This window comes from Lactuca serriola, chromosome 9, assembly GCF_051521515.1.
Source record: "Lactuca serriola cultivar US96UC23 chromosome 9, Lser_US96UC23_V15, whole genome shotgun sequence".
Classification (NCBI taxonomy): Eukaryota; Viridiplantae; Streptophyta; class Magnoliopsida; order Asterales; family Asteraceae; genus Lactuca; species Lactuca serriola.
In genome coordinates, this window is record NC_136416.1 from 75441135 (window position 1) to 75451402 (window position 10268).

Here is a 10268-nt window from a genome sequence, read left to right on the forward strand (position 1 = left end):
AGTGTTAATCTACTTCCAAAAGCTTTGAAAATCGCCTTCTCTCTGTCCAAAACCCGACATAACTTCCAACAAAACTGATTGTCTGAATTATGTGAGAGTAAAACTACTCTAAAAACTGTCGATACGTTTACACGGCCCGTGTAAATTAAAGGGTTCCATTTACACGACCGTGTAAACAAGAAAGGTAGACTGCTCTTGTATATGCGTTTACACGGCCCGTGTAAACTGTAAGCTATTATTTACACGGCCGTGTAAACTCCTGTGAAGCCAAATTCTTTATTTCTTCATTCTTTCTCTCTTCAATGCTCCAAAACTTCTGAAACTTTGTCTCCAACTCTTTTTAACTTCCTCCATCAAAATCCAACCTTCAAAAATCTCTAAAATATCATAGAAGTGTGTGAATGGAATTGCATCATGAAAAATCCCAAAAAATATGCAAAATGCATGAGTTTAAACCTAAATGCAGTACACTTTGATGAGCTAAAACTACAAAATGAATGCATGAAATGCACGTAACAAATCTCCCCAAGCTTGAACCTTTCTTGTCCTCAAGAAAGAACAAGAAGATTTAAAGTGGAGAAAATAAAATAGAATAAAAGAAAATTAAATTAAAGTTAAAACTATTTGAAACTTAATGTATGAAATCAAAACAAACATGAAAAGATCCAACCCAATTACCCTGTTTTGTACCATAGTTGAGAATGTACCTGTCATGCCTTGAGTCAACTTGGCTTCAGTCTCAAAATATTATATGATAATAGAAATAAGACTTTGGCAACTCTCTAATACAACTCAACAGAATCAAAGATCACAACACTTATTCTCTTTCAATATCATCAAGTCAATTCTTGGAACAAATTATGGTCTTACTCTCGTGAAATTATATGTGACAAAACATGCTCAACTATCTTTGTTTCATAAAATATAACAATGTCCGATTCCAGCTATTTGTTGGTCAACAACAATCTTTTTCTGAAAAATCTTTTCTAAAAATTCCCTAATATTTATCCAAATTGGTTACAAACTTCAAACAACTTACACCAGTCAAAGTAATTAACATTCAGTCCAATGTCATAAATTCAAATCCAAGTCCAAGGGAATCTTTTGACAGCCAAGTATTGTTCCGAAACACAATATTCAATTTAACTATAAACACAATTATATACAAACTTCTTAATTATAATTTTTTTTACAAATAAAGCTCATGGCTTTCTTTTAAATCCGTGTAACGGGCTTCCAACCAACACATCCAAATCAAAGACCTTAGTGTGCTAGATTTAAAGAGATCCCTCGGGTTTACTTGCCCGAACCGCAAAGGCCACAAATTAGCTTTATTTGCTATTATTAAGTTCATGACTTTCTATGGAACCCATGTAACGAATTTCAACTCAATCACTCCCAAACTATTCAACTTTAGGTGATTATGTGTAAAACACCCCTCGGAGTTTACTTGTTTGAATTCTAAAGGTCACAGATTAACTTAATAATAGTGTTTATTATTATTATTATTATTATTATTATTATTATTATTATTATTATTAATTTTATTTATGTAACACATATGCAAATAACTAGGCTAACACATAACACTCTTATTAATTTATTTATTTATTTGGCCAATTTCTTTATATTTTCGTCCTTGACTTTTCTATTGTGGGACATCTCACGGTCTATTACCGTGAGGACTTCTTAGACATTTTTCAAGGGACTAAAGGTTAACATGCAAAGACCTGTAAGTATAGTTGAAAGCTATGTCCTCAAGCAGGGTATATAAAAGGGAATGAGTAGAAAGGACTTTTAAGAGCGCTGGAAGGCGGGACATTGAGATTTTGCATTCTTTTTATGAACTTTTAAATTTGACATTTTAAGTTCAATTGAGCATTTACTACTCATAAGACCAGTCATATGTCCCAAAGAATCGACTCATACCTGCCATTATGCTCCAGTGTTGACAATCTTCTCATTTTCTGCTTTGCACAAGTAGCTTCGGGAGATGTGCTCGTGTGTGATTAACTTGCTTTCAAATTTTCAATAAAAAGAGCAGGTTAAATCTCAAGGCACACAATTCACTTATCATCTAAACTGTTTTGAGAAGATTTGGTTGCTTGGAATTGGATCATTTTTTTATCATGCAATGCAAAAATTTAGATGCAAAATGCAAAAGTATAATAAAAATAGAGTAGAAAGAAAATTTTTTGGATTTTTGAACTTTTTTTAAATGACAAAGAAAAATAAAAATAAGAATGAAAAGAAAAATAATGCAATGCAAAATGTACAAAATTACATGCAACCTACATGCAACGGGATAATGCATGGATTGAGGCCCCTCCACAAGCTTAAAATAAGCATTGTCCTCGGTGCTTGGAGAGAGACATAGCCGTCCTATTGAGGACCGGGCGGTGGATATGAAGGGAACTGTGAAGGATTATCTGCAGGATAATAGGGAGGCCATTAGGGTTGGGAGGATGATGGTTGCTGCTGCTGTGTCGGGAGCATAAGAACTCTATGGATATCGCTCAACAGGTGATGAATGTTGCGGTTATGTTGCTCTTGAGCGACCCATCTCTGGTCCTGTTCAGCCCACCGTAGCTCTTGTTGGGCCCAACGCTCTTCTTGCAAGTTACGGTAGTCCTGAAATTCAGAAGTGATTTCAGCAACACCCGTATAAATTTCTCCAACTTCCTGTTGTATGCTGGTGTAACGGTGGTTCAAGCGTGCAAACTCGCCCATATAAAGATTGTGTTCAAAAGAAGGAATGGGGCGAGACGAGCTAGAGGCACCAACAGAAGGAGCAGGAAGAGGAGAGGGTGAAGTATCTACTGCAACACCTAAGTTGGATTTGAGTTTCCAAGTGGTTGATGGAATGTCATTGGCTAAATTGAGTATCTTCTTGTTTCTGCTGTCTATGCGTAGATACTCTTTCCCATCTACTGTCCAATGAACATCCCCAATGGAAGGCGGTGGAAAAGATGCATTGTTTCCATAACATCAATTGATAGACGAGTACGACCCATGACTATATTTGTTGGATTATTGGGTAGATGGAGGCCAAGATGCTCAGCAATAATAAAAACCATGCCTCCACAATGTAGTTGCCCACCATTGCTCGTAGCACTTCTAAGCATTTTCTGAATCACCCAACACCCAAAATGAGGGACTTCTGCAGGCTTGTTAATCATACACCACAAGACTTCTAGCTCTTTCTTATTAGCTTTGCTAATATTTTCTTGAGGGAATAAGAGATAAGCAATGATCCGGTGGGCGACTTTCAAGACCGGATGGATAGTGCTAGAAGCTTTGGCTGTGCCTAACTGACACTCATACTCACAAGAGATGCTTCTCCAAAAACTTGCACAGTTTTGCTCAAAAAATGACATTTTTTCTGCCCTTTGCTGTGTATACATCCCTTCTTGATTTGGGAGCACCAATCATATCACAAAGGATGTCAGCATGAAACTGATGGGTTTGATTGAGTAAATGGAAAGTAAGGAGATGGGTTTGATAGTCAAAGGTGATTGAGGACAAAAGTTCCAACATTGGTGTTTGATAACTAACTTCTTGTAGATTCAAAAGACCTTCCCATCCTATGTTTTTGAAGAGCTTGTGGACACCTTTATAGATATGTAAATCCTTGAGGGCTTTGATGACCACAAACTTTTGAGCACCCATTGTTCTGCTAACAAGATTTGCATACAAGATCTCTTGTCGATTGGTCTAAAATATAAGACCAAATTCATAAGGTTTGTCCATGGCATGTGGGTCTTGTTCATCATGTGAAGTTCCAATTCTAGGTCTTTTACCCCGGGAAGCCATTAACCAAATGAATCAACAAAGTATTGCACATAATTTATGACAATTGAAGCACAAGAACTAGCAAGTTTCACTAAAAATCATCCAAAAAGGAATATGGTTCTATCTAAATGCAGAAAGTAAGAGTTTGGAACAATTATACCGATTTGTGCTTGAAAATAGTGGTAGGGTGATATCGAATGCTTCCCTAAGCTATCCCCAAGCTTATCCTACAAGAAATTTCAAGCATTAGGTCGAGATTTTGAAGTTAAAAATTTATAGGGTTTGCTCAAAATACCCCAAAATCGGCCATGAAAAGGGTGGAATAGAGATGGAAGATAAAGAAGATTAAGAAAAGAGAAGAATCCACACCTTAGAGCTTTATTTTGGATTCAAAATTGAGGAAGATTGAGTATTTTGAAGGGTTATTTCGAAAGGGGACAGTAAGGAGGAGAAAAAACGCAGGTTATGTGAAAAGAATGAGGTAAAAAAACCAAGTTTTGGCCTTAAAACAGCTCTGTTTTGACATTTACACGACCCGTGTAAACTAAAGGGTAGCATTTACACGGCCGTGTAAATGCTGAATCTGATATACCGTGGTTTGGTTGTTTACCTCTGAGAAGGCCAAATTTTTTTTGATTTTTTCAGCTTTTCAAATTGCAACCCGTTAAACCTCTACTACCCGAAAAATGATTTTTAACCTTCTTTTAGCATGAAAAACAACTTGGAAGTTTGAAAACAAAGAAAATACACTGAATATATAAGAAATGACAAAAATACCCCCAGGTTGCCTCCCGCTTAGCCGCCCCTTTTTAATGTCGTTGGATCGACTTGGACCCCAACTATTTGTCAGTCTTGATACTTTGGATCCATTACTTCCTCCACCTCTTCATTCTTGACTTGAAATCCTTCATAATAAGTCTTCAAATGGTGACCATTTACCTTAAAAATCTTCCCAGTTTTCTCACTTGTGATTTCTATTGCACCATGCTTAAAAACATTAGTGACAACAAATGGTCCCACCCAACAGGATCTTAATTTACCAGGAATCAATTTAAAACGCGAATGGTAAAGTAGTACCTTTTGACCTTTGTGAAATACCTTGCGTGTAATCATCATCTCATGGAATGATTTGGTCTTTTCCTTATAAAGAACCTCATTCTCATATGCTTCATTGCGGATTTCCTCAAGTTCTTGTATGTCCAGCTTCCTCTTCTTTCCCGATTCACTAAAATTCATGTTGAACTGCTTGATCGCCCAATAGGCCCTATGTTCCAACTCAATGGGTAATCGACACGGCTTTCCAAGAACAATACGGTATGGAGACATTCCAATTGGAGTTTTGTATGCAGTGCGGTATGCCTACAAAGCATCATCAAGGCGTGTACTCCAATCTTTTCTTGATGTATTCACGTTTTTCTCCCAAATGACCTTGATTTGTCGATTGCTCACCTCAGCTTGTCCATTGTTTGTGGGTGGTATGCTGTGGAAACTTTATGAGTGACACCATATTTCTTCAAAACACTCCCGAGCATACGATTGCAAAAATGTGTACCACGATCACTGATCAAAGCCTTTGGAACACCAAATCTGGAAAAAATGTTAGCCTTCAAGAAATCTATCACAACTTTTGAATCGTTAGTCCGGGTAGCCTTTGCTTCCACCCACTTGGAAACATAGTCCACAGCCAAAAGAATATAAATAAAACCCGAAGAGGATGGAAAAGGTCCCATGAAATCAATGCCCTAAACATCAAAAATTTCACAAACTAAAATGGGATTTAGGGGCATTTGATTCTTTGAGCTTAAAGAGTCCATCCGTTGACATTTATCATAGCTTGAACAAAAGACATAAGAGTCATTGAAAATACTTGGCCAGTAAAATCCACTCTCTAAAACTTTTCTTGCAGTCCTTTCAGGACCAAAATGTCGTCCACAAGCATAAGAGTGTCAAAATGTTAAGATAGAAGGTACCTCATATTGATCCACACATCGTCTAATCATTTGGTCAGCACAGTATTTCCACAAATATGGATCATCCCAAACTTACCTCTTGGCTTCTTTCTTCATCTTGTCTTTTTGCCATCGAGTCAAATATGGTGGAAACGGATTTGTGACGATGTAATTCACAATATCGGCATACCATGGGGCAATTTTTGTTGAAAATAGGTTCTCATCGGGAAATGCATCATGAACGGGAGTTGAGTCATTAGGAGAAACGATCCTGCTAAGACGATCAGCCACAAGGTTTGACTTTCCGCTCTTGTCCTTGATTTAAATATCAAACTCTTGTAAGAGTAGTACCCATCGAATGAGTCTAAGCTTCGAACCCTTCTTTGTAATTAGGTACCTAATAGCTGCATGATCAGAATAAACAATCACTTTAGAACCTAACAAATATTGACGAATTTTCTCTAAAGCAAAGACAATAGATTGCAATTCTTTCTCAATTGTTGAATAGTTGGCTTGTGCACTATCAAGTGTTTTTGAAGCATAGTAAATGACATTAGGAACACGATCTTTTCTTTGCCCTAACACTGCACCAACTGCATGATTGCTGGCATCACACATTATTTCAAAAGGCAAACTCCAATCCGATGATTGAAGTATTTGTGCTGTTATCAACAACTCTTTCAACTGATCAAAAGCATGCTTGCACTCTTTGGAAAATTCGAATTCTGCATCTTTTTGTAGGAGTTCACACATGGGATGAGATATCTTGGAAAAATCTTTGATAAACCTTCTATAAAATCCTGCATGACCAAGAAATGAGCGTACCTCATGAACACAAGTGGGATAAGGTAAAGATTTTATGACATCTATTTTTGCTTTGTCCACTTCTAGACCCTTAGAAGACACAATATGACCTAGTATGAGACCTTTGTCCACCATAAAGTGACACTTTTCATAATTCAAAAGAAGATTGGTCTCAATACATCTTTGCAAAATCTTTTTCAAATTACCCAAACACTCATGAAAAGAATTACCATAAACTATGAAGTCGTCCATAAAAACTTCAACGATTTCCTCAACATATTCCGAAAAAAATACTTACCATGCACCTTTGAAAAGTGGCTGGAGCATTGCAAAGTCCAAAAGGCATTCTCCTATATGCAAATGTTCCGAAGGGACATGTGAAAGTAGTATTTTCTTGGTCCTCGGGTGGAACGAGTATTTGATGGAAACCGGAATACCCATCCAAGCAACAATAATGTGTTTTTCCCGCTAACCTTTCCAACATTTGATCAATGAAGGGAAGTGGGAAATGGTCTTTCCGGGTTGAGGAATTTAGTCTTCTATAATCAATACAAACTCTCCACCCGTTTTGCACACGGATGGAGACTAACTCACCTTCGTCATTCTTTGTAATGGTAATTCCTGTCTTCTTGGGCACAAATTGGACCAGACTTACCCACTTGCTATCTGATATAGGGTAGATCATCCCAGCATTCAACAACTTCAAAATTTCTTTCTTCACTACCTCCATCATTGGAGGATTCAAACACCTTTGAGCTTCTCGGGAAGGCTTGTAGTCTTCTTCCGTAAGGATTTTGTGCATGCAAAGTGAAGGACTTAGCCCTTTGATGTCGGCTATAGTCCACCCAATAGCTTCCTTATACTCTTTCAAAGTGGTGACAAGCTCTTCCTCTTCTTTTATTGTCAACTTGGTGGAGATGATCATTGACAAAGTTTCTTTATCTCCAAGATATGCGTACTTGAGATGCTCGGGTAGAGTTTTGAGCTCCAATTCCGATGCCTGCACAATAGAAGGAACAAGTTTCTCATTAGACATTGGTATTTTCAACTTTGGAACATCAAACCTCATTTTCTTCTTCTCATCCATGCAATACACAACCTCCATAATCTCTTTATCAATTGTATATTGATTGGCAAGTTTTTCCACTCTTTCCTTTTGAAGATTCCTGTCTAAAATGAGAGCTAACACATCAAGATTAGACAAATTAAAACACTCCTCTGTCAATGGTTGACATCCACAAAATTCAAAGATGAAATATCACTTGGATATCTCATAGCATCATAAATATAGAAATTTATCACCTCCCCATCAAATTCCATGGACAATGTACCATCATAAACATCAATTTTTGTCCTGGCTGTTTTCAAAAAAGGTCTTCCTAGGAAAATTGAACTCAAATTTGGTGAGTCATCATCATCCATGTCAAGGAAATAAAAATCTGTTGGAAACACTAGTTCATCACTTGGACTAACACATCTTCTAGCACACCTTTGGGATGTACTAAAGATCTATCAACCAATTGAACGATTACCCCAATCTTCTTCAATGTGCCAATATTTAAAGTTTTAAAAATGGAATATGGCAAAACATTGATAGAAGCTCCAAGGTCTAGCATAGCCCGTGGAACATGAAGATTACCTAATTTGCAAGGAACCATGAAAACACCCGGATCCTTACATTTTTGAGGTAGTCTTTTTTGTAACATTGCAGACACATTTTCTCCTACTTTGATAGTTTCATTCCCTTTCAGTCTTTTCTTAGATGTGCATAATTCCTTAAGGAATTTAGCATATCTTGGGACTTGTTTGATGACATCAATAAGAGGAATATTTACCTCAACCTTCCTGAACATCTCCATGATTTCATTGTCTTCTCTTTCACGCTTTGAGTTGCTTAATCTTGAGGGAAATGGAGGAGGAGTGACTTTTGCTTCAATAGGAACTTGCTTGGAAGGTGTTTTTGACTTCTCCTCTTCTTTCTCTAGCTCCATCTTTTCTTCTTCTTCAACCATCTTTGGACCTTCATATTCTTTGCCATTCCTCAAAGTGATGGCACATGCACTATGTTTTGGATTCTTCTCGGTTTGCGTGGGTAGTTTGCCTTGTGACTCCAATTTACTCACAGAAGTGGTGAGTTGAGTCATTTGTTGCTCCAAAGTCTTGATGCTCGCCTTGGTCTCATTTTGAAATGTTTGAGTACTTGTGGCTAAACTCTTAACAATGTCTTCCAATGACATTCCCGATCCGCTTAAGCTACTTCCTTGATGCATGTTTTGAGGTTGGAATTGAGATTGATGAGGGGGTTGAGTTGGCTGGAAATGTGGTTGATAACATTGTTGGTGATACATTTGATTTTGAAATGGAGGTCTTGGTTGATAAGGTGGTGGTCTTGGCTGAAAATTGGCATTAGGTTGATGCCAATTTGGATTGCTTCTTGGCTGGAAGTTCCCTTGTAGTTGACTTGAAAATCCCATAGCTTGAACTGGCTCTACATCTTCTTGTAACATGGGGCACATATCAGTAGAGTGTCCAACTTGTGTACAAATACCACAAGGTCTAACTGTTGGTGGTTGCACACCCTTGTCCTTTGCAAGCATCATCACTACCTTAGTCAACTCAGAAAGTTGACTTTCAATTTTTGGGGTAGAAATTTCTTTCACTCCTCTTGGTGCATCACTGTACCATTCTTCTTCTTGGACTGTATGCTTGGACTCTTCTGCCATGTTCTTGATAAGAACTCTGATTTCTGTTAGAGTCTTATCAACTATAGATCTACCACTTGATGCATTGAGTAATCTCCTATCCCAAGATGACATTCCTATTGGGTTTTGAGCATTCTAACACTCCTATGGTGTACATGCAACCCTATAAACCTTGGATCTATGTTTTCTCTATTATACATGCAAATAAGAACTTTCCAAGGCTTTAATCCTAACTAGCATACTATGAGGTAACTATACTACAAAGACTAGTTAGATGACATACCTTTTGGTGTAGCTTGATGTCTTCAAGCTTTAAGAGCTTAGCCCCAATAGTGTGGAAGCCTCAAATGGAATCACAAATCACCAAAACACATTGGAAGACTTTAGAGAATATGGATACTTGGTTCTCTCTAGTGAAATTGGCTAGCCCTCTTAGTGTACCCACACTAGTGCCAATTTCACCAACCAAGGACATCTTTATATAGTGTGGAGGATTAGGGTTAAACCCTAATACCCATGACCTTTCATTTCCTAGGATCCATGGGTTAAAGCTCCATGGACTATCCATGAAGACTTAGCCCAACCTAAATGAACTTGGCCCACTACACACACATACATATATATATATATATATATATATATATATATATATATATATATATATATATATCTAAGAGTCCATATTTAATTAGTTCATTTTGATCACTTAATTAATTATAAATTAATTCTTGATCAATACTAATTAAATAATATGATTATATTAATATATTAGAACTTATAATATATTAATATAAATCATAAACATACTATTCTCAAAATACTATCCATATAAATTGTGCTGGTGAAGTGCAACCCAAATGGACCATGCCGGGTCGGGTCAAGTACATACCAGATATAGTTATGGACTTAGACATTAATCCAACAGTCTCCAACTTGGATAAGTCTAAAACTATTATTGAGTATGACTTCAAAACATAACTGGCAATCGTAGCTATTAAAGCCGCTGTCGAACTCTGATCTT

At 37.1% G+C, this 10268-nt stretch overlaps 2 protein-coding genes across 2 annotated transcripts; both read right to left on the reverse strand.

The window, feature by feature from the left end:
- Positions 1-4638: 4638 nt before the first annotated feature.
- LOC145075847 (uncharacterized) lies at positions 4639-5118 on the reverse strand. Its single transcript, XM_079021940.1, has one exon. The coding sequence runs from the start codon at positions 5116-5118 to the stop codon at positions 4639-4641; it is 480 nt and encodes a 159-aa protein (XP_078878066.1).
- A 2878-nt stretch (positions 5119-7996) lies between these two features.
- Positions 7997-9361, reverse strand: LOC145075849 (uncharacterized). Its single transcript, XM_079021941.1, has one exon. The coding sequence runs from the start codon at positions 9359-9361 to the stop codon at positions 7997-7999; it is 1365 nt and encodes a 454-aa protein (XP_078878067.1).
- Between the last annotated feature and the right edge of the window lie 907 nt (positions 9362-10268).